This window comes from Apostichopus japonicus, chromosome 13, assembly GCF_037975245.1.
Source record: "Apostichopus japonicus isolate 1M-3 chromosome 13, ASM3797524v1, whole genome shotgun sequence".
Lineage (NCBI taxonomy): Eukaryota > Metazoa > Echinodermata > Holothuroidea > Aspidochirotida > Stichopodidae > Apostichopus > Apostichopus japonicus.
Genome location: NC_092573.1, coordinates 16,842,347 through 16,867,433, shown reverse-complemented (window position 1 = coordinate 16,867,433; position 25,087 = coordinate 16,842,347). Strand labels below are relative to the sequence as shown.

Below are 25,087 nucleotides of genomic sequence, written 5' to 3'. Positions count from 1 at the left end.
CTCTTGTCAAAAATTGCGCAATAACGGTCATATAGCGAGGTCAGACTCCCAACTGACTGCACAGGTAGTACACAGCTAATAAGAACAATATCTCTACCTGGTATAGGATTGCCATGGTAACCTAAACAGTTCCACCAATCCTGTGCACCCAAACCTCTGTAGGGGGTCTACCCTATGCAGCTTGCTGTGTAGCTACTTTAATCAACCCCTCTTCCAATAGAACAATCCATCTAATTAGTCTATGCAGCACAGGTTATACCTGCTAAGTAATTTGACACCATGGAACCACCTCGTTCCTGGGCGTAGCTGCAGTGGCTTCACCATATCAAATAACAATGTACCATACAGGTAACATACAGCTTAAGGCTATATTAAGAACATATGAAACTACTAGCATTGATAAAAAGGTGCACTTCAATATCTTGACATTTCTATTGAATGTTACCATGAATAATAATAAGAATACATCAGTTAGATCCTTTAACTATTAAAGATAAGAGTAATAAGTACAATAAAGTAAAAAGAACATACCTGAGGGGTAGAAAGGAACAAAACTCAGAGCAAATGAATAGTACAGCAACACAATGTCATATGGTATATCAATGTGCCACTGACAGGTCATTTTCCCCTAACCTCTGAATGGCTGTACCACTATCTGTGAAGGTAACTTAATAAAAATTTATAGGGGCCTCTGTTTTGTTCAAATCATGTTCCTAACATATATATATATATATATATACATATATACATATATACATATATATATATATATATATATATATATATATATATATATATATATATATATATATATATATATATATATATATATATATATATATATATACAATATAACGAAGTGCGCGAACAATTTTTATTTGGGGGTGGGGGAATTGTTACGCGCCTGCACCCAAGTTAAAGTCCCCCCACCCCAATATTTGAAACAAATCGCCGCCCCTAGTTGCAGCCACCATCGGGGAGCCAGTCTAATGAACACATTTCCCAGCCTGTTTCTGTCCCCCGCCGACCAGGGTATACTTTTTACATTTTGGTATTTCATATTGAGCTACTTAACCACCCCGATATTATTTTTCATAGGTTTATAGGCCTGGCCTACTCGGTGCTTGCCCAACGTTTGTCCTCCCTGTCACAAGTGCATTAGTACCTTTCCCAGTGGCAGTAGTGGTACTGTGTAACTTAGTCCCCTTTCCCCTCCCGTTGATCGCTATAACCAAGGCTGAAATTAACCGCGCACCAGGCGCCTTTCTGTGCCCGCTACCAGCCAAACAGCGCCCTTAAGACCCAAAAGGATGCCCGTTGATGGCGCTCGTTTCTAATTCCTTTTTGTAGACGTTGGTTCGATACACTTGAATTACTGATATCAGCAAATGAATTGTTGATATCAGCAAATGAATTGGTGATATCAGCAATTTCAACATATCGCCAATTCAATTGCTGATATCAGCAAATCATTTAATGATATCACCAAATCATTTAATGATATCAGCAATTCGGTTCCTCATATCACTAATTAATTAGTGATATGTCGGAATTGTTGATATCAGCAAATGATTTGCTGATATCATCAATTCAATTGCTGATATCACCAATTCATTTGCTGATATCAGCAAATATTTGTTGATATCAGCTATTATTTATTGATATCAGCAATTATTTGGTGATATCAACAAATGAATTGGTGATATCAGCAAATGAATTGCTGATATCAGCAAATGAATTGCTGATATCAACAATTATTTGGTGATATCAGCAAATAATTGTTGATATCAGCAATTATTTGATGATATCATCAAATCATTTGATGATATCAGCAATTAATTGTTGATATCATTAATTATTTGCTGATATCACCAAATATATGATGATATCATCAAATATCGAATAAAAAGTAAAACGGCTTGCCATACGGCCGGCACATGCCAGTGTGTTGGAAAATTACGAAGCGGATAGGCAAGATTCCATGCGAATTGAAGGCGGAATTACAACACACAATTTTGACAGTGTAGAAGAACTGTATCGACCTCAACATAAGTTTGGACAGTGCACTCGTAAACATTTTGTTACATGTTTCACATCAACGGATCTAACGGAATATGGGAAACTGACCGCTATGCTAATTACTGGAGAGTACAATGCAGTTGTTGCTGGACGTTACCCGGAACTGACTACTGACCTAGAACACGAACTTGTATTTTTTTCACAGGAACGTACATCAGTGACTTCCACAAAATATTTGAGTCAATGAGCCCAGATGTTCGAAAAATGTTCCAACAAGTTGAACGATTACTCAGACTCATTCTCGTCAATCCAGCGAGTTCTTGCACTGCTGAAAGATCATTCACTTTCTTGAGGAGACTGAAGACGTGGTTACGTAGAACCATGAAACAATCAAGGCTTAACCATATCCTGCTATGCCATGTCCATAGTGAGATTCTGGACAGAACTTCCTACCACGCGTTATCGCGGAGAAATTCATCGACAACAAGCCACATAAACGGAGGAAAGTATTTGGAAGTTTCTAATTATATGTCTCTGAAGTAAGAATAAACTGGGCCTTAGAACCTGCTACACTATGGTACACTTTTCATCGTACTGTGATACGTATATATGAGCTTTCTAAGATGAACATACGAGCATGCAGGGGCAGCATTCGTATAAGTCGATGTAACGAGTTTAGGAATTTTTTTAAGCCTTTCCCAACATCGGATTGACTTGAATTTTCACATGTGTAATATGGAAACCAACTAGAATACTCTTGAATAAAATCGTATTTTTTCGTCGATGCTGAAAAATCACTATCGTTCATCTTTAAATAATCACCAGTTCTCATTTTATTATACTTATCCACAGTAGTTAAATATAGGACGGAAATCACATTTGCGGCAGTCTATAATTGTTTTCTGGGAGAGGACCCCAGACCCATCGTACACAAAAGTCTACTTGGATTATTTGTCCCCTGATTTTTTTTTTCTGCATACGCCCATGTATTTCCCCAAACTAAATTTCTAAGCCATCGGGCATCATTGGGTCTGGGAAGTGTATTTTTCCGGCGATCTGGGAGGTATATTTGCCACAAAAAAATATATTGTACGCTACGCGCGAACCCATGGTCGCGCTCCGCTTAGATAGTATCAGAGAACAAACACGCGTCCCCATCTTTATCCAAGACTGATCTGCGCCCATGCTTAGAGACACCGTCAAGCTGTAGTAAGACCAATTTGACAATGCGGTATGATCACGGTTTCAAGATGCCATGACGTGAAAAATCAAACCGAGAAACTATGTCCTCTTTCAGAAAACTGAAGTTCCTCTTGATCATACCTAAAACCATTTCACCTATTTTAGCAGCTTCGAGACAAAGTTTAGAAGGTTGCAGAGATGAGTCAATGTATATACTTAGGTCTCTTACAACAGATGTCATGTAACTCCTCCTAATGCCACTGCTGCGCGAAGCCGGGCGCCTTTCCCCTTCCATTCCCGTCCCTTCCGCTTCCTTTACCCTCCCATCCACCCGCTGTAAAATATTATTCCCAAAGAGTAAAGTATAAGAGAAAAAAAGCAAGTTAAATTTGTCAGAAATTAACAGTCTTTGCCATTTTTGCTTGACAGCTAAACATTCGAAACGATTTAATGATACACAGAAAAACGGTGTAAGTTTTGGCAAGGTTTTGGTCGAAAAATTTCCTTATCATCTGGCAACCTGTACAGCCTAGCAAGGTAGGTATGTCCAGAACAGTGGTCCGGAATCTGTTAGTGTTTTCCTTTACAATTAGATATATTTGTGCAACCTTTGCTATTTTGATAGCGTAACGAAGATACAGTACTTGAATGTGAAGAATTGAATTACCACTATCCTCTTGCTAGTTTTGGCATGGCTGTAAATATGAACTTCCTGTTCAATTCCTGTTTATTTAGAGATCTTCATTCTATGTTGGAAAAGCGTACCGTGTGATCCATAACTAAGTGTTCATCTTTTTATGAGATGTGATTAGCCTAACATATAATCATTGCGTGAAAGATAGGCCTAGGCTATAGTCTAGTAGCATGGACACTGCGAAGTTCGGACACCTAAGCATTAAACACCCCAAAACTATAACTTCCTTTTATTGACAAATATGTAAGTACCTGCTTGCACACGGGTCATTTTGGAGAGAAAATAGCTGTAGCTTCGTACTTCGTGAAATTTGGCTCTTCGTGTAGGTTGTCATGGTGATATCGTGTATTTCTTAGGGGTGTCCAAACTTCGCAGTGTTCCGAACTTTGCAATACTGACTTTAATAGGTTCATCGCCTTATACGATCATATTAAATTCTATTAATAGAAAATAGATGCTAAAGTACTAGGCCTATGCAGTGTATAAATTATAGACTTGACATGTTTGGCTTGGCCTAGAAATCTAACGTTATTTGACGAATAGGGGAACGAACGTTATGTTTTCTTCTGAAGGTGTAAATTAACACAATAACTTTAAGGATGAACTAATAGTAAAACTAGTATTTCTAGGCCTAGTACTACTATTGTTAGTGAGATTGATGTATGTATGTATGTATTTTATATCCTCCTGAAAGCAGAAATTCGCAAAGAAGCCTAATTGGCTTATCAAAGCGGCAAGCTGACCGAAGTCAGTCTCTTAGATTCATATTTGACGTCCATGATTATGAATTGTCAATTGTCAACAACTCTGTAACTGGACGACATACATTAATCTTGGAGTGACTCGAACTGGGATCTTATGATTGGAAGGCACCGGCGTTAACCACTGAGCTAATACTCCTTGATTGATTGATATTGATAAGATTATCTGAAATGGCCTAGCTGTCCAAGGCTTAGCCTATAGGCCCTATCTTAGGGTGGCCATTGACATAACATCAAAATGAAAGACACATTCGGAGTCTCCCAAGCAACGTGGGTCTCACTGGCCTATCTTTGTACCCCTTACACATAGGCCTATTTTTTATCCCATATTCCCTCTAATTTTTCTTGGGCCCATAATTGACCCCTGTGGCTGCCTAGGGCTTTATCCCTTCTTGGTCAGGCCTTGAAACATCTATGAAACCAGGAGACAACATTATAAAATGACATGGTAAGCTAGTCATGAACCATGTGCTAAAGCTTTTAGTTACACATTGTTATAGTCCTTAGGCTCATGGCTATAGATGTAGAAAGTAAATTCCATTTCAATTAGTGTTTGCACAAGGTTCCCGGGTACCAGCCCGACGCGATACTACCCGGTTCCTAATTTATTACCCAAATCCTACGCAAAGTGTGCTATTTTTTGTTTTTGCAAACCAATGGTTAGGCAAGATTTTCCAATGACTTAGTGTGGTGTTAGGCTACCATGTGGTCAAAGATAACAGCAATAAGGAAAGTATTCCATGGATATCTTATAACTGCGTCACAATTTCAGCTAATAAACAGACGGTGAGGCTAGATTACTCCATTGCCTTAGTGTGGTGTTAGGCAACCATGTGGAAGAAATTGAAAGAATTCTCACAATTATTTCCTTTTCATACGTTTATTTCATAGAAGGTAACACTGATAAGGAAATTTACGAGATGTTACTAATGGATTATAGACAGGATAACAAAAAATTAATAATCACAAGTGGCATTTTACTAAACGTTGATTCCAAATGTATCAAATTGTGAGAATTGCGCAATCCCAGAGCTAATGTGAACCCTGGGTCTGTATAATAGATAGAAGTAGTATTAAAAACTGTTTAAAAGCTTAATTGGATATTTATATGGTCTAATCCAATAGAGGTGGAGATCAAACATAAGCAGCGGCGGCAGTGTGATGTTAGTAGTGATGTTAATTATATGAAGTTATTAACAAAATAAAAACTGCTTATCCACTAGAGAGCCTGTGTAGAAGAATGTGTAAAAGTAAGTTGGCCTGACGTTTCGATCCTAGCAGGATCTTCTTCAAAGGCTAAATGACAAGTAACAGTAACAGAAGGGACAAAACCACATACAAAATACACGTCAGGCCAACTTACTTTTACACAAGTTATTAACAAGTTAATGAAAGAAGCAAAAGCAAATAGAAATTACTGAGGAAGGTTTTATACCTTATCTTACACCTATTTCAACATGAAAACATTGTCAGTGGAGAATATAATTCATTTAGTATAGCATCCAATATGTAATTTCTTGAAAATCGCAATACACGAGGGTAAACAATTTTTTTCTGGGTACCCTGATACCCAAAATAAAATAAAACTGTTAGCAAACTGCTTATCCACTACAGAGCCTGTGTAGGAGAATGTGTTCCTTTTACACATTCTCCTACACAGGCTCTCTAGTGGATAAGCAGTTTGCTAACAGTTTTAATTTATTTTGATTTCAGCTGCTCTGTTACTGTATCTCTTCAGGTGATCCTCCTTATCTACTTTGTATTTGTACTTGTATTTGTATTCTTGTGTTTCAGATTTTCATTTCATTTTTAACCTGTCTGTACTCTGTGCGTGTTTTTGTCCTTTCTGTTACTCTTACTTGTCATTTAGCCTTTGAAGAAGATCCTGCTACGATTGAAACGTCAGGCCAACTTAATTTTACACATTACCCTGATATCCGACGGGTAAAGGCTCTCGGGTACCCGGTTCCAAAATATTTGACCCGTGTAAACACTACTTTCAATATGGTTATGTAAAGCTTGCAAAGGTATTAACCGCAAATAAATTGTACTTGTTTGCACAACACTAACATGTGAAGGCCTTTGCATATTTGTATACAGAAGTCAAGCAGTAACTTGCAAGAACGTTAAAAAAAATGTTCAGTACATTTATAGGAATTGATATCCTTTTCTTTGTTGAAGACTACCCAAAGGCATTTACCCTTATGTGACCTTGTTTCAATTACTTTCATGGGCCTATTGCCTGAGTTTTTGAAGCATTGATTAACTCTCAAATCTTTATTCTCAGGACAAAGAAACAGTAGTGAGCACAGTGGTGGATGAAATGATCTGTAACTACAAGAAATGTCGAAAGAGAATCAGCTTACATGGATGGGTTACTTCATGCTCCCGTATCCTTTCCAGACAGTTTAGCACTTTTTTTCAGTGGAAATTATTGCAAATCAAAATATATTATATAGCCTGAAATGTATGGAGATATAAATTCATATTGTCATAACAGATGTTTTCAGAAGGTGAAGAAATATTAAAAATGGTTAAAAGATAATATCTTGTAAGAAGAGTAGTTGTAAAATTTAAATAAAATTGGCATGTCTACGGAGTTTTTGTGGGAGTAACTGTTGATATAAATATTTTCCTCCAGCTTTAATACAATGTTCTACCTCCATATTCAATGCATAATATTTTCTTTCTATAAATAAGAAAATAAATAAAAATAGTAATTTGCAATGACTACTGTATTTTTTTTACAGGCTTTTCATCCTTCATTTGAAATAAAATAAATCTAATAAATTTGTTGAAATCAGCTTAGTTTGGACAAATGTTGTGAAGGACTATGACTGCACATTTCAAATAGGATCATTAAGCCCTATAGTCCTTAACATATTGTTTCAGATATATTTTGTGATGAAGATGGTACAAGAGAATTTAACAAACACCTTTCTTGTCCTGCTTGTAAGTGTCAATGTAATCAATTTTACTGATTATTGCATCCCATACAGGTGAACTCCTTCCTCATCTTCCACTTAAAGAGATGTGAGGTTCTTCTATAAATTTCTTATCTTCCCCGTCCAGTAACATTTATGTTTCAAAATACTTTTCTTGAAGTTTTGATCCAATCTTTCAAGAGTTAAAAAAAGATGATCGAATGTCTCACTAAAGAAAAGTACTTTGAGAGTGGATGGTAGTAATGTTCTAGTGGAAGTTGAGATGAATCACCCAAACAAAAACTTTAAATGGTAAGTTCCTATAACTTGACAATCGTCAAGTAGAACCAGATTTAGTGAGTAGTATGAGAATCCTATTGCTTTCTGTGAAGGTTAAATGTAACTTGAGGTCAGCAGAAATCAGAAGTCTGAAAACCATGATAATTCCCAAGTATAAAGCATCATACCTGTGGTGAACATGCACAGGTAGCGTGTAGTGCATGTACGAACTGAATATTTTACATGTAGTTCTACATTAGTGCAAAAACATTTGCTCATCACTTTGTTGATATTATTTCTGGACAGTCAACCAGTAATATCTTGCATGCGATGTTACAGATGAATGTTCTCGTTGTCAAGGAATCACTGTAACCATTTGCTTGCTGGTACTACAGGTGACACCCACTTACCCGGCAAGTTTGACATCATTCGTATTGACCTGTCTCCAACTGAACAGTACAAGTCAATGGTGCTCGCAGGACAGAAACCTGAAGTCATCCTAGAGGTTTGTTCCAGGGCGATCTCATTTTGGACATATCAGGTGAGAGTTAATTAACTTTGGGTGCTGTGGGCCGTAACATCTTGTAGTCAAGGGCGGCGGAACTGGGGGGCACAGGGTGCACGTGCCCCCCCACTTTTCCTCAGGTTAAAAATGTGCCCTTTTTCTACATAAAAATTGAGGTGTCTCAAGTTAGCAAGAGGCCAGGGAACCAGAATGAACACTCGGGAAGGGCCGTTTCCGGCCATCTGAGGGGTTTGTAAAACCAAAAATTTTCTTGCACGCTCCACGCCGACCGATGGTGGCGCTCCACTCAGATAGTCGTGCATACAACTTTGCAAATCCTGGCTACGGCGCTGACTTTTTAATGAATTTCTGTGGGTTAAACTCAAAGCTATTTCGAATGGAAAAAAATTTGTTAAGATATACAAGAAATAAACTCTAATTCGGAAGATTAGCAACTAGCATGATTTCACCTCATTTTGTCTCAAAAGAAAACTTGTTCCTTGTTTCCCAATTTGCACATTGGATATTGCAGTGCTAGTATGCATATTTTCCTTGAGGGGGGGGGGGGCGTTGATGGAGGGATGTGTATACGCAAATAAGATAATACAATAAGAGTTATATAGGGTACTAAATATAAGGCTGCATCAGTCCAATCAATTTCTGCAAAGTGCCCTTTGATGTCGGTGCCCCCCCAGATTAAAAGTGCTTCCGCCGCCCTTGCTTGCAGTTAGGCTTCGTAAGATGTAATATTTCGTGCTGTGCAGTTGCAAACAGTAGGCACTACAGTCTCACACAAGTGGCACTGCTGGCCTATAGAGATCGCTGTTGTTTTAAATATTGATTCAAGTCTTTGCAGCTGCTCAGCTTTCATTTGTGACATGGTGCCTCCAATGAGTAGAAAGCAGATAAGACTTGGAAAACTGAACTGCCACTTATTACCAATTTTTGATCTTTACAATATAACAAATTTCATGAATCTTGATCAGATAAAACAACACCCCTCCCCCCACCATTTATTTATAATGAAATCATTAGTTTTTATAAGCTTTGTAGTGGTAGTTCTCTTGAAGAATTTGTATTTTCCTCTCTTTTCCATTGCGATGCTTCAGGTCCACCAGGATCGAGTGTACCAAGAACATGTTGCAACGAAGGCCAAAGAGAGGGCTATCCAGATGGAGCAGTATTACGAACAATTGTTAAACAGAATTCAGGCAGAAGCAAACTGTATCCGAAACTTCTGAAAAATGATGGCGCTATTTCATAATATGCATGAAAAGATTTTACTATCCTTTTAGCACACCATCAAGAGTTGTCCTAGTTGTTCAAGTTTATTGAGAACATGTACAGCACAGAATGTAACACTGCCTGTATTCCCACAACATTGTCTAATAGTTTTGAAATGCACACACACACTGGAATAGCACACTAGTAATGTTACAATCTGTTAGGTGCTAGTTCTAGTTCATCCTTTGTGTGGGAATCAATAAAGCAAGAGATTGGGGGATGTACCCTTTGGAGAATCCTTGCAGATGAGGGCTTAAGCAATTGACAAAAACAGAATTAAATAATAATAATACAGTGGATTTATATAGCAGAGACAAGAAGTAGCTACTCTAGGCGCTTAGCAAAACAAGTTGATCACAATCAAATGAACGAGTAAAGAAATGAATCTTTATGTAACTCTTAAAAGTAGAAAGTCATGAGATACATACATTCCTTATATAATTAAGAAAATAATTGTAACATTGCGAAGTTTAAGGATACTGATTAATTAGAGGGATGAAAGAATCAACTGCATTTAACTTGTGCTCAAATTTATTACTGTTTAAATATCAGTGCCAAATTTACACCCTCTGGAGTTTGTAGGGCTATGGCACCACTCCCCGCCTTTCACTTTCTTATGACCCTGACATTGGACTATTACCGTCACTACTAACATCACTATGAGGTAACTCAAAACCAGTTGGGTGTGGAAGGAGAATGTATTGGTTCCTTGCGTTGCTGTGGATATTTAACCAAAGGACTATGGCTGGCTATATGGGAAAACACAGTTTGAACGTGGCATCCCACCCTTACTTTAAATGGAAAATCATTGAAGAATGGATAATGGTCATGTATAACAAAGGGTATTGAATCAATGGTTAAAATCTTAGGACAGAAATAATCAAGATGGTGCAATAAGGTGCTATTGTGAACAGTTTTTGTGGCTTTGGCCAAAATTTAGTAACCTGGGTAGCGTGGGCCATTTATGAAAAATTGCGTAGTCACCAGTGACTTAGTGAAAATTATAATTATGTTAATGTCATTCTTAAAATTTGTACTACTATGTGAAATACATTACACCTTTCAGTCAATCACTAGCTTAAGGTCGTAGTCATTTCTAAAACATTTGAATCACCTTCAAAATTGGTGATTGTGATCTAGGTATGTAGATGCCACGGTGCTAACTATTTATGACTTATAATAACTAGTTGCTTGGGTCTTTGGAGTCTTTTTTGGTTTGATGATAATTGCAACCTTTGCATTCATGCTGGCGTGTATAAGGGTGTGCATGTTTTTGTGCATGTGTTTGCAACGCCCAGCTTGTAACACTATATCTCAAGAAGGGATGCTTAGACAGATCGTATATTTTGTGTGTGGGAATAAATTATTGAGTATAAGAAGCTTATTGTTTTAAGTGGAGGTCAAATCTCATTTGAGGTCACCAGGGGTCAAATTGTGAAAACCTGGCAAACATATCTGAAGAAAAAAAGCTTCTACAGATCTCATATTTGGTGTGTAGGTGAACCACATTAAGTACAAAAAGCCTATTGCATTTGGTGGAGATCAAAGGTCATTTGGGGTCACTAGGGCTCAAATTGTGAAAACCTTGTTAACATAAATCTCGAGATGAGAAGTTCAGATAGATTTCATATTTAGTGTGTAGGAGTACATTATTGAGTACAAGTAGCCTATTGTTTTTGGTGGAGGTGAAAGGTCATTTGGGGTCACCAGGGGTCAAATTGTTGACCCTTGTAAACATGATATCTCAATATGAGAAGCTTGGACAGATCTCATATTTAGTGAATGGGAGTGCCTTATCAAGAACAAGAAATCTTTTGCTTTGGTGGAGGTCAAAGGTCATTTGCATGGGGTCATCTGAGGTGAAATTGTGAAAACCTTGTAAACATGATATCTCAATATTGGAAGCTTTGGCAAATCTCATACTTGGTGAGAAGGTGTATTACATTGACTAAAGAAGCCTATTGATTTTGGTGCAGGTCAAAGTGGTCATTTGAAGTCAACAAATACCAAACAGTTACTTCACTCCCCTCTTACCTGTCTCTCCACACTAACACATCTTCCTAAACATTGAGGTCAATGGTCATTTCAGGAAAGTCTGTGTCATTGTGAATTTATTGTTTCTCACATCACACTTTTTTACTAAGATCGAATATGTTGTACACTCTCACTATCCATTACGTCAGATTCATGAAGAAATCTACTCATGTTACATCATTGGAACCACAATGCATGTAAGAATTCTGGTTAATATGTAGCAAACTTTCTGCATGGCTCATATATTCACATTGCATGTTATGGTTTAGTATCCAATTATTCACACCCTCTCTAGGGAATATCCCTATGAAATATTCTTCTTTGCTGAAGGATATATGTAGGTAGTGTGTTCTTTGTTAATTGGAATGCACTTTCTGTAGGTTTAATATTTACAGTTTAAGTATAACTTTGGTAATAAAGTAGGTTTAATTTTTTCCCTTCTAATTCGTATGCATTGCATGCCATGATATAAACACTCTATGTTCTTAAATCCTTACTAACACACAGCATTGAAGATGCAAAATGCAAGTAAGTAGAACCAGGGAATTGTTATTCCGTAACAAGTGCCTGGTAGAACCCTGATCAATGAAGTTTGTGAATAATTTGAAATGTTTCTTAAACCATACTACCAAAGTTGCAGATATGTGATGTTCAAGTTGGCAAATTGAATAATTACAATTTCAAAGAAACTCAATGTGTGTTTGCCAAATTTTAACTTCGATCTTTCCATGTTAATGCCCTAAAAGCTCAATGAAAATAACACAGTTCTATGCAATTTTCATAATAATAATCATTATTTTACTGAGTTATCTGTCGTTAAACATTTTAAGCTGAATAAAATTCGCCAGAATTTTTAACGAGTGCGTAGATTCTACAAACTTCACTCGAGATTTGAAAGCCCCGCCCAACAGATCATGTGCCAATCAAATCTCTCTGTTTTGTTTAGGACTGTTAGGCATAGGACTAACAAGTGGACAATACAAGTATATATAGGTTACATTTGTGTAATGAAAACTGTTCCCACCATAAGGACAACAGAAAAAATTCTTTCGATTGCGACAGCTTTTCTCCATTAAACCCCACCTGGTCAGTGTGCATTTATATTAAGAAACATTGAATCTGCTATGGAAGTTTGTTTTCGAAATTCATCAGCAAACAAGTATTGAGACATTAATAGACAGAAGTGAGGTTTTAACTCATCTAATGAATATTTATTAGTTAAACAAAATAATGAATCAAATTGGACTTCAACAATTGTAAGGCAAAGAATTTTGTAAACATATGTGAAAACTACACATGAGCAATGAGTTACAGATTAGTTGTACAGTAGTGTAAATCAATATTAAACGATACTGTACCAAAACAGCTTGTTGCTTTTATTGTTATATATCACACCAGATACTTGTAATTACAGCATGGTCCACATTTCACACTTGACAAAAACAATTAATTCCATTCAATTGCTATGAAGCCATGAAATATATTTCAGCTTCCAGCTCAGATCTTCCACCAACAGAATAAAAAAGCTGCTGAGGGGAACAATAATCACTGCAAAATCATTAATTAATCTACCAGGAAGAGTAATCAAAAATGATTAATAAAACAAAAGGTGTTTATAGGAATTATCTAGACTAATGCAAAGTTGGGGCTAAGTATTATTTGCAGACACAATCTTATTTTTTGTTGTAAATATAAAAATCTTCTGCAGGCCTGAAAAGAGAAATGGAAACAACAAAGAAACAGTATCTTGAGATTTCAGACAGAATCAAAGAGAAAAGCAGACAACACCAAAAGCTGCAGGTAAGCAACCTGGTTTGCTTTGTATCTGTTCAAAATCCTCTTAATTAAGTTTCCTTCATTCACTTTCTGACATTTCTGATGCAAACAGCGGCAACATTGCTGGGAGTGAGCATAGGGGTGTGCCAACCCACCCCCTCCTTACTGTTCCAAGTTATTCGTAATGATGATTTAATGTATTGCTGCTATATTGATGATATCATATCTATACTGAGTGTGCATGCAAGTTAATAATCTTGTATTTCTACAATGTTACATAATCTTCAAGTGGCCAGTATAGGGGAGGGGTGGGGGTGGATAGGGTATTTCAACCCCACCACGTAATCTTGCCCATACCAAAAACCTTTCTGGTTACAATTGTTAGAATTAACTTCATGAAACTTCAAACACAATCAAATTGTCTCCATTAAAATGGTCCTTACTAATTATAGTTTTTACTAAAGCATAGATTATCTCTATTGGAAACAAGTTAGTTTAGCTTTTTCCAAAACTTCCGTCTTACACTTGCGTTCTCCATTTTACTCTCCTGTTTATGTTGCTGTATGCTTAGCAATAACTCAAAAGATATTCAATAATACTGGCCTAAACCAGGACCATTTCACTCCCTATTCTTTGTTTTGCTCTGTGACTCTGACTTGTTGTTGCAACTGTATTTTGACATAACAAAATCAAATTCAATTCTATAACCGTGACCTCTTCCCATTACTATATACCCCTTATCACCACCTCTTTCCCATTCCTATATACCTCTTATCACCACGATTCACTCTACATCATCTATCTTCAAGACTTTTCCCATTGTTGATTAATTTGATCACTTTTAGTTTTCATTCTCTTTCCATTTTTCAGTTGATGTACGATGCCTTAAGAAGGTAGGGAATATTACAGATTAGTTATATTTGGAAATGGGGAACCAATTCTTGAATTTGCATAGCAACAAATCTTTGTAAAAAAATTGTGTGTCATTTGAGATCATGTTTCTTCTACAGCAATAAGCGACTGTCTCGCAGTGTAGCAACCAATCTAAGGTCAAGTGAACGTTCACTGCGGGAGACAGGGCAGTTTGAATAAACATTTTGGAGGAAGTGGGCCCAATTGGCAAACCTGATTGGCTTCTTCTGTATTCCGAAGCAAGTCTGCCAAAATCAAAGGAAAACATAAGATAGCTTGTGAGAAATGTGCAAGACCCTAGTATGAATTGAAAGCATTGCCGCGGGCGTTCTCTGGGCAGTACAGCAAATACATACAGGAAAATAGCTATGTGAAAAAGAAAGGTACACAAGCTGTTCAAATTTGGGACTTAACAAGACTAGGTCAGCACTAGCTGACCAAGGAGCTACTAAACACACTCAACAAGACAATGGGACAGCTGGCAAATTTGAAAATGAAAACCTATTTGCCTGCAATTAAGTGCATGCTTAACACTCAGATTCCTTACCAACCAAGGCTTGGAGTTTCACCCAACCATTTATCACATACATGAATGCATTTTAAGTGTACTGTTACAGCTAGACTTGTTCAACAGCAGTAGCGTAATTCCTATGGGCTCGGACTGTGCTGAGCTGGGGGCCCCGACCAAAAGGGGGCCCCCCGCTATACTGAAGCACAGAAAAGGATACCTCTTTGGATAGGGAGGCCCATTTTTACTGGGAAAGAAAAACTCATGCAAGACTGAATGTTGTTTCTCATTCATACAACTTTAAAGATGTATCCAGAAGCAGAATTCCTCAATCCTCATTCCTCATTCCATGGTATATAGTTACAAAGAATTTTTATAGCTATGTTGATAGTATTGTTCTGTCATTTCTCTTGATGTATTTTAGCATTAATACATATTTGTCAGTTGGAAACAATGTTAAAATGCTACATGGCCATTCAAATTTTCTAAACCAAGACCCCTTGCATTGATCCTGCATCAATTCTTAGACCTTGGACCCATGGGCGTCCGCAAGGAGGGGCAATCGGAGGGGGCACTTGCCCCCCTGTGGATGCCCATGGGTCCAAGGATTTATGCAGGATCAATGCAAGGGGCACTTCCCCCCCTTGCCCCCCTTTGAAAATCAAATATTGAAAAAAAAGTTTAACATTTGACATTTCAATCCTAAGGGTGTTACTAAAACAAATGACATTTGCGTTACACATAACGAATGACAATATGTTGTACACACTAAAAAATTGCGTTGACGGTAATGACAGCACAGACATTTGCTTCAACTGGATATCACAGTTCAGACTTCGTGGCTATATTAAAGCCACGCACGCCGAGTGGACGCGAAGTGCGTGGCTTACAGATCTAGTAAAGTACGGACAAGATACAAACGCACCTTATAGTAAGCGAAATTGTAAGTCTGATTTTAAAGTGTAAATTTAACGTCATTTTTCCGATATTAATTGTTAGAAACTAACAATACTATAATCTTGAAACGGCTTCAGTTATCTTTCTACATAAATCTACAGAGGTAAATGTCAAAAGCACAGCACTCAAGCGCATTCTCACACAAAAACTTTCCCTGTGGTTTCTATCCGTAAATTACACCAAAACCCTGTAACCCTGCAACCACGTAACATGCGTTTTTCCTCAAATCATTTTTGCGCAGAAAACCAATAACCGCATTTACTCCACTCCGTTAATCATTCTATCTCTTCTCACCACTATCCTTCGTTGTCATTCGCTGTCATTCGCGAATGATAATTAACCCTCTACAAAGTCAATTGTCATTCGGTCATTCGCTGTCATTTGTTTTAGTTTGTCCCAATCCTAATATTCAATAAACCCCCAAAACATGTCCATTTGTTAACTGGAATAAGTTGACAGTAGGTTTACATAATCTATTACTCATTTTGGCCTGTCACTGATTCTCTGTATAAGTGCCCAGAATTGAAATATATCAGGACTTCTACTTTGCTCAGCCTAGAAAGCTGTTGTGTGTATTTTCTTTACATATTATAATATGTGTGCAAAACAGACATTTTATGTTGTTAGTGGGAACTTCTGTCTCAGTTTACACATTGGTTGTAGTATAATTTGATATCCCACATCCCAAGCAGTCACAATGGTCAGCTGCTTGCAATTATGTAAGTTTTTGGGGCCAGATGATACTGGGACAAGTAGCATCATCTGGAGCCCTGCTCAAATCACTATATGATCTTTGTCTGTTCTATCTATTACTACGGATTCTCTACCATGGGTTCTCATAGGTTAAGTCATGACTAAACCCTTTGTTGACATATGGTTGTGCTTGTGTTATTTTAGTATCTCCAAAGTGGTGGATACCAATCTATCACTTTTCCTATCTGGGGCATTTAGTTTACAAGTTTGATGTAAACAGCTAGTTGTTCAGTTGATTTTGGTTGTCTGAATAGAAATTTTGTCATCTCAGAAGACCATTAAAAAATTTTCCTGTAGTATTAAAGTGTTTGCCAATTTCTATGACTTCGAAATCCAAACCTTTGATAACAGGAATGGAGTCTGGAAATATCACAAAAATCTATTGTGTAATCTGTTTATTACCAACAAATTTAATTAATGATAATGTGCTTTGGAGGAAATTTTTAATAGCTTCTTGAGCTCTGCAATCTATAGATCTAACTATTAAAAGGATCTCTATTGTTTGCCAAAACTCAAATGTTTACATGATCATCAGCAAAAAGAAAAGGAGGCAACTATACACCATTATAAGAACATTTACATAAATATATCAAACAGCAATATTTGCTTATAGGCCCCACTGCATACATTGACCTCTATGGAAATCTAGTTGACATACTGTAGGTGTAGGCTATTAAAGGAATTGTTTAGTGAAAAATGGGATCCTGTCCTTTTGGTCATATCATTTTTTGTCTGTGTTTCGCCCTAAGCCTTGCCCTGTGATGCATTTTAGTTTCTGTGATGGAGTGCTTGAAATGTTTGAATCTAACACTTAAAACGTGGAGATGTGACATCAGTGCGGCACATTGGTCAGAATCGATCCGAGTTCACTCTAAGCTTGGTGTTGATACAATATACACGAATGTGTACAGACTTTACATCATTAAAAAAAATCGCTCAAATAACTGAACAATATATTATGAAGAAAGCTGAGTTAGGGAATTTTTGAACGTTTTAACTCTTCAAAAGATTGCTAACTTGCAACTACACCATGAAATTTCCATCTAAATTGTTATTTTACTTTCAGAAATGTTAACTTTCCTGGCTACAGTGTAGCTTGCTAATGAAAGCATCCCTGCAGCCCCCGAAACAAAGTGCTTCAATATCGTCACAACTCTCATCGTTCTCCACTGTTTATATTATATTAGATTAAATTAGCGTAAGGTTAAAAATTTCACCTCTCCTGAATCATAGGATGAAAGTTCCCGAACTAGGACTGTGATGATGTATGGGTGTGTGTATGAATGTATGTATTTTAGATCCTTCTGCAAGCAGGAACTCGCGAAGAAGCCATCATTGGCTTATCAAGGCCGCAGGCTGACCGAAGTCAGTCTCTTAGATTCATATTTAACATCCATGATTATGAATTTTTTAATCGTCAACAACTCTGTAACTGGACAACATACATTAATCTTGGAGTGACTTGAACTTGGGACCTAATGATTGAAAGGCACCGGCATTAACCACTGAGCTATTAACACTCCTATGATGATGATGAAAAAATTATGGAGTTTTTTTCATATCAGGCGCGTATCCAGGCTGGGGGCGTGCCCCCCGGGTCAGTAAAAGAGGAGAGAAAAAGAGGAGAGAAAAAAGGGAAAAGAGAGGGGAAAAGAGGAGGAGGAGGGGAAGGAAGGGAAAAGAAGAAAGGGAGAAAAAGGAGAAAAGGAGGGAGTAAAAGAAAAAAACGCCAAGGGAAGAGAAAGGGGAACAGTGACATAATTACAGCGCTGATCCCTATTATATAAACAGGGTAGCCAGTGACGGATCGAGGATTTCGGAAGGGGCGTGCGCCTCACCCTACCCCTTACACCGACAACTCCATTTTTGACGTTTCCATTATTCCTCTCTCACTAATGTATCTATATATATATACTATATATGGTCTATCATAACGCGTGTGTGTGTATGGACGCCTTAAACATTTGTGCTATGAAACCAACTGTGGCTGGTCTCGAACTCGACCGTGTCGTCGGGGAACATGACGCATTTCGGGAAGGGGACCAACGCCCCCCCCCCCCCCGAGTATATTTTTTTATTATGATATCGCTAGTAATTTCAAAATAGAAAATGCTTCGATGCAACTCAAAGGCATGGGAAGTGTCATTTCCAGCGATCTGGGAGGCATTTTCGGCCAAAATGTTCTTTTACGCTTCGCGCCAACCCATGGTCCTGTGAAGTGCCATTTCCAGCGATCTGGGAGGCAGTTTCGGCCAAAATTGTATTGTACGCTTCGCGCCAACTCGTGGTGGCGCTACGCTTAGATAGTTTGCCTTCGGGCTTCACCCCTCGGCAAATTATTCGCTACGCGCCTGTTCGAATTTGTAAAGCAAACAGCAGATATGACATCATATCAGTCAGCATGAAAATGGCGGTTCCAGGATGAACAGCCTCAAAACTGTCGATGTGTGTAGTTATAGGAACCCAATTTGATTTGGGGGCTATAACGACTTGCCCGAAAAAAAATAACCAAAAATTTTCGTGCGCGTTCAACATGCTAAAGTCAATATCATATAAGCAAGCATCGGTTATTACACCGCATGCCATCGTGTACCGTACGGTCCGTGGAAATTGCAGTATACCGCGGGATGCTAATGTAAACAACGAAATGTCTTATGTAGATGTAGTAAAAGCATGGAGGTCAAATTATGTCAAATTCTTTGTTTTACCATCTGTTTTTACCTCCATGCTTTTACATTAGTAATGGTCTGTTTTTTACCTCCATGGTAATGGCGAATTAGTTGGCCAAGCTTACAACTTTATTTTAATTATCAAGGAGATTCATTTCCTTTAGCTACATCATTGCAATTTATTTTTCTTTTAGGAGGAGCCCCCTCCCCACGCCTCCTACGCCTATGTGTGTAGTGTTCGGTTTCGGAAATATCTGCTATTTTTTCATTTCCTTCAACCAAGTTTTATAATAGCCGTTATAAGAGGGTTTAATATTTGTACACCAAGAAATTATTTTCGAAAATTTTCTGACCAAAATTCTTAATCATACTTCCTACTATACTGGTGTTATTTTGACCGGTCTGTTAGGGGTTGAAGGAGGTTTTTCTATATTGGTTGTACTTTAGTTCTGGCTTATTAGTGGCCATAGGCGTATGAGGCTGGGGGGGGGGGGTGGCTGCAGACCCCCCAACCCAAAATGTTTGTGAAAATTGGAACAATATGCTGAGAATTTTTCGAGCACCTACTGAAAGAAAAATAATTTGCAATGTTTATTAGAATGGTTAAACTTCTATTATTATTATCATTATTATTGTAACAACTTCACCAATAATTCTAACCAATATGGAAAGGTAATAACACGGGAAATGATTGTATGTTATTGGCATGTGATGTAATAACCTATGAATGCCTATATGATATGCACATTAAGATGTTGAACACGCGCGGGGCACGTGGAAAATTGTGGTTATATTTCTCGGGCAAGTCGTTACAGACCCCCAAATCAAATTAGGCTCCTACGTCTATGTTAGTGACCATAACTTCTTTCTTGCTTGGATATCTGCCATGGAAAATACTATTCTCTTTACTTTTCACCTGGTTCAACAATCTCTATTCTTCAGGCGGACGATTTCGATTTCCAATATAGAACCATCTGAGGAGGAGGGAAACAACAACGAGAAAGTCGATAACTTTATCCCCAGAGGTTTACCCTTTGAAATACCTCTCTTGGCAGAACAGGGTAAGTCAGCAAAGAAAAACGCCAATATGCATGTGCATATCACAGAAGGTGCAACATTATCAAGGCATGCGTTTAAGCAAGTGTTTCGACAGAATAAATTCCCAATGTTGCTGCTGTTTCAGCTCTCTAGTTGATATGAAGGCGTAGTTATACCTACATTAAATATGTTTAAAGGGAGAGGTGGAATTTTTAGGGCCATTAAGTGGTGTTTTGGTTTTGAGTGAGCTAGATTAATATATTTGGTTCTGGCTATTTATGTTTTCCAACTTGATTGCACCTTATTTTCCTGTGAATGTGAAAGAACATATTTTCAGTCACTTATTTCATCAACTTCTTTAATTTATTTTATGATTTTATTCATGGTGATATTCCTTTTATTCTTTCCAGTAGATCCGTTGCCTAGGAATATTCATTTTGGAGGGGGTGACAGCGCTGGGCACCACCAGTCACCAGCAGAACGTATGTATAGTATATTTCTCCTGTTACACAACAGGGACACAACAATAAGGGAGGGGGGTGGAGGATAGGGGAGAGCTAGGGACACATGGCCCCCAACATTTATCAAAGCTGTGATTCTCATTTGTATACGTGGCACTTTCCCATGGCACCACTGGACTTTGGTCTATCTGATTTGGCCCACAAATGTTGTGTCAGTTTCACAATTGAGTTTAATCTTGAAAGCTTGAAATATGTCTATTGCTCTTTTCTAAATTTGTAACAAATTTTCTTTGAGTACTTTCTGGAGACTTCAATCTCACAGCAGAAACAACCAATAATGGTTATTATGATTATTTTTATAGCTACATGTCAGTCAGTAAAAACCACACAAACTTATGGACATAAGTCAGTTAGAATTTATGATCCAACCTGCAGCACTGATAAAAGTGAGGCATGTGAAAAGTCTTGGATGAAACCATTCCAGTTCAAGAGAAAACTGCTGCCATGATTTTCTAGCACTTCCAGCAGCCTATAGATGGCCAGTGTACACTAGCTATATCAAAGAGGCATGCAGCATTGAGTAGTGCATATGTTAAGTTTTGTTTGTCGACCTTAGGCAGATACACACAGCTGATTAACTCTCTATATCATCAAGCTCACCATGTATAGAGATTCCTCCATGCCTATATTTTCCACTATTAGAATGACTATTTGTTTATACAGGAAGTTAATTGTCAATTGTGCATATGCCATATGGCATATGCTATTGCATGAAGATACATTGTTAGGACAAGTACTTATCCCTCATTTTTGGTTTCCTTTCTTCCTAATATTTCTTTTCCTGCTTATATTTCCTTTTCTTTTAAGTTAATTTGTGTTGTTTCTCATAGGAAAATGTACACCCATCCATTCAATAATGGAACAGTCTATGTATGCATGCAATGTATGATATCTCAGGCATTTGGAGGTCATGTTACTTTGATTGCATTGTGAGCAGCTCAAACTCACTGCATGGCTGAAGGTGTGGCAACTTTTTGGCCTGTTTGTTTCTTTTCTCTCAAAATACTCCTTTAAATTTTATATTCAATTGTTTTGTTGAATGGGCTTTGATCATTATTTTTGTTACTAAAAAACAACAAAAGAAACCACAGAGATGGCAAATCAGCTGGAATATAATTCTGTTTTGCAAGGTATGCCGATCAAACTTTTTATCATGACTTTGTGAGTCTTCTGTATATTCAACCAGCTAGGGGTCACGTTCGTGAAGATTGCGTGACTGAAACCAATTTGCTGTGAGACCTTTTTACAGAGGGTTCATTATGTGGTTGTTGTTATTGGATTCTTATATATTGAAATTATAAATTGTAGGTCAGTGCTGACACAGACAGTGTTTGAGCTGCTCTCTAAAAAAAGCAATCCATATTTTTTTCATTGAATAAGTACAATTGACTCTGGCACACTTATATCGCAAATACAGGGGATACTATTTTCTAGCATTGCATGGCATGGATATGTTCTCATGCAAATTTGAGAAATTGATGCACAATAATACCAAGAAATGTAATGTGAATTGAAGTGTTTTGTATCATTTTATAATACATTTTTTTAAGTCTTAAAAAGCCTACATAATTCTATGATTAAATAGAGGCATTAATGTAAATAAAATATGATTCAGCTATGTAAATCTGGCTTTGTTAAAGTTCATCAGTATATTACATCATTTTGTGCTAAATTGTGCCCATCAGAAAAGCACTTTTTGGTTTTGTTTAAATCGTTTAATACCATGCAGGCGGATGAGTGTGTGTGTGCTTGTGTGTGTGTGTGACGCTTTGCTTGGAAACTCGATATCTCAAGAAGGGAAGCTTGTACCAATCGCATATTTGTGTGCAAGAGAACCACATGTAGGAGAATATGCCTATTGTTTTCAGAGGTCGAAGGTCATTTCAGGTCACTAGGAGTTGAAATGTGAAAACCTTGTCAACACCATATCGCAAGAAGGAAAGCTTGGACCAATCTCATATTTACTATGTAGTTGTGACACATTCAGTTCAAGAATCCTATTGTTTTTGTGGAGGTCAAAGGTCATTTGGAATTACCAGACGCTAAATTGTGGAATCTTGTTTTATAATCTACCGTATCTCCCATCTAACAGCCTGTTACATAACATGTGCGTTTCGCCTCATAAGAATTGGAGGCTGTTCGCAATTGAAAATTAGCTAATGGGCATCCATAGATTCGAATCAAGACCCATGAACGAACTTTCATAGGCCACAGTGTGTTGGTTCTCTGCATGCTTTTGCTAAATACATTATGTGCAAAGAGGTGTACTCTTTGTACATACAGCGATGCCATTGGAAGTTTTCCATCATATTTCGCAATTGTCGTGATTCAGTGCCAAATACAAACTTCAGGTTTGGATGTGGTTACATTGGCGAAAATGGCTAGGCGCCATTTACAAAACTAAACTGTGGCCTAGTTAAAATCTAAAATAACTATTTATTAGAGGTAATAGTTTGAGCTTACAAAGTACATAATTTGTTTTAAAGGCATTCATAAATATTATGCGTTCATATATTAATTTCTCAATCAATTAAGAAATTATTGAATGTCATATTGGTTATGCGCAAGCAATCCCTGCACAGTAGAGTATCTATATGCAGGTAGACTACTAACAATAAGCATTGTTAAAACTGTTTGTGTCAGTAAACCGAAACACTTAAGGTGACCAAACATAAAATTATCATTTCTTACATGCCATCAGTCAATTCCCAAAATATACAACAATTTAAGGAGTTTTGAGACAAGTTTGTTGTTATTGTTGCTAGGATTTTTTGCAAAGATTTTCACTCAACACCAGTTGCGATTGGAAGATAGATTCTCTTTCAACCTTAGATTTTCATTGCGTAAAAGATAATGGCTTTGAGTTAGGCAGTGTAATGGAGTAATATCGATATCGGGCACCAATCTGCAGCTAAAAGACAAGGTAAATAATTGGGAAAATGTACGAAGTCTTACTAATCGACTAGCAGTAAGGTACTTTATAGTTTTATATCCTTATATTGAATATACTTCCAAAACAGATGTCCATTTGACAAATACTTTTATTCTAATATGTAAAGAAACTAAACACTACAGCTTTCTAGGCTGAGCAAAGAAGAAGTCCTGATATATTTGAATTTTGGGCACTTATACAGAGAATCAGTGAAAGGTCAAGTTGAGAGTAATGGATAAGAGGTTTAATGTCACCTATAATTGGATGGTCTAGGGATAGATTATGTTAACCTGTCAGCTTATTCCAGTTGACAAATGGACACGTTTTGGTGGGGGGGGGGGGTGGGGGTTGATTCATTATAAGGATATAACATCTCCCTTTGTAAACAAACGCATGAAGCATACCATACAGTAATACGTAATTATGGTGATCATAAAGGTATATGGAACTAAGCATAGGCGTAGGAGCCCAATTTGATTTGGGAGGGCTGTAACGACTTACCCCAAAAATATAACTACAATTTTTCGCGCTCTAAGCGTGTTCAACATCTTAATGTGCATATTATATAGGCATGCATCTGTTATTACATCGCATGCCAATAACATACAATCATTTGCCTAGTTATTACCCTTCCATATTGGTTAGAATTATTGGGGAAGTTGTTACAATAATAATGGCAATACTAATATAAGTTTAACAATTGAAAAACACATTGCAAATTAATTTTCTTTCAGTAGGTGCCCGAAAAATTATCAGCATATTGCCCGAATTTTCACAAAATTTTTTGATAAGGAGGCTGCAGCCCCACAGCCCCCTGCCTCCTATGCCTATGGAACTAAGTGTAGTGCAGAGACACATTTGAACATATTCTCTAAGGGACCAAAATAGACCGTGCTAGAATAAGTCATGATGCCACCCCTTTAACTGACTCTAATGTCTTTGAACATAAATTACAGTACAAAACCAATTTTCTAGGACTTTCAATGTGGTGTCGGAATGTTACATATTTAAGCAACGATCGCAGCAGCACGGTGCGTCTGTTGATTCTTTAATTTTGGCCATACACGATCTGGCCAAAACCTGTGACTTCAGCGATAAGCATGACAAAATGCGTAGGGACCAGTTATTGACAAAACATGGTGCAACCAGATAGGGGACAGATTGCTTATAGAAAAAGTTTTGACGTTGGAAAAAAGTTTGGGCATTCCCCATTGAGTTAAGAATGAATTTGTGATTCAAAAACTTTTACCACTGGTTCACATGCAGTTTATGCCATTAACCAATGTAAACCTTTTGGCTCAAACACTTCTCGACATAAGCCACAAAGTAGTTCTCTCCC

The 25,087-nt window shown here is 37.4% G+C and overlaps 1 protein-coding gene across 4 annotated transcripts in view; it reads left to right on the top strand.

Annotated features, from left to right (window-relative positions):
- Positions 1 to 3,740: 3,740 nt before the first annotated feature.
- LOC139979199 (E3 ubiquitin-protein ligase CCNB1IP1-like) overlaps positions 3,741 to 25,087 on the top strand; it is a 30,182-nt gene continuing 8,835 nt past the window's right edge. For 2 of the 4 annotated variants that reach the window (XR_011797106.1, XM_071989954.1), the window contains exons 1-10: positions 3,741 to 3,898; positions 6,944 to 7,046; positions 7,549 to 7,608; positions 8,255 to 8,400; positions 9,474 to 9,588; positions 12,190 to 12,210; positions 13,391 to 13,482; positions 14,329 to 14,351; positions 20,200 to 20,318; positions 20,709 to 20,777. Coding sequence is in view for 2 of the 4 variants with exons in the window: in XM_071989954.1 (XP_071846055.1) it covers positions 3,893 to 3,898; positions 6,944 to 7,046; positions 7,549 to 7,608; positions 8,255 to 8,400; positions 9,474 to 9,588; positions 12,190 to 12,210; positions 13,391 to 13,482; positions 14,329 to 14,351; positions 20,200 to 20,318; positions 20,709 to 20,777 (754 nt within the window). In the remaining 2 variants the exon portion in view is untranslated. Of the gene's footprint in view, positions 3,899 to 6,943; positions 7,047 to 7,548; positions 7,609 to 8,254; positions 8,401 to 9,473; positions 9,589 to 12,189; positions 12,211 to 13,390; positions 13,483 to 14,328; positions 14,352 to 20,199; positions 20,319 to 20,705; positions 20,778 to 25,087 lie in introns of all 4 variants that reach the window. The other 2 variants (XR_011797105.1, XM_071989953.1) reach the window with 1 other exon arrangement.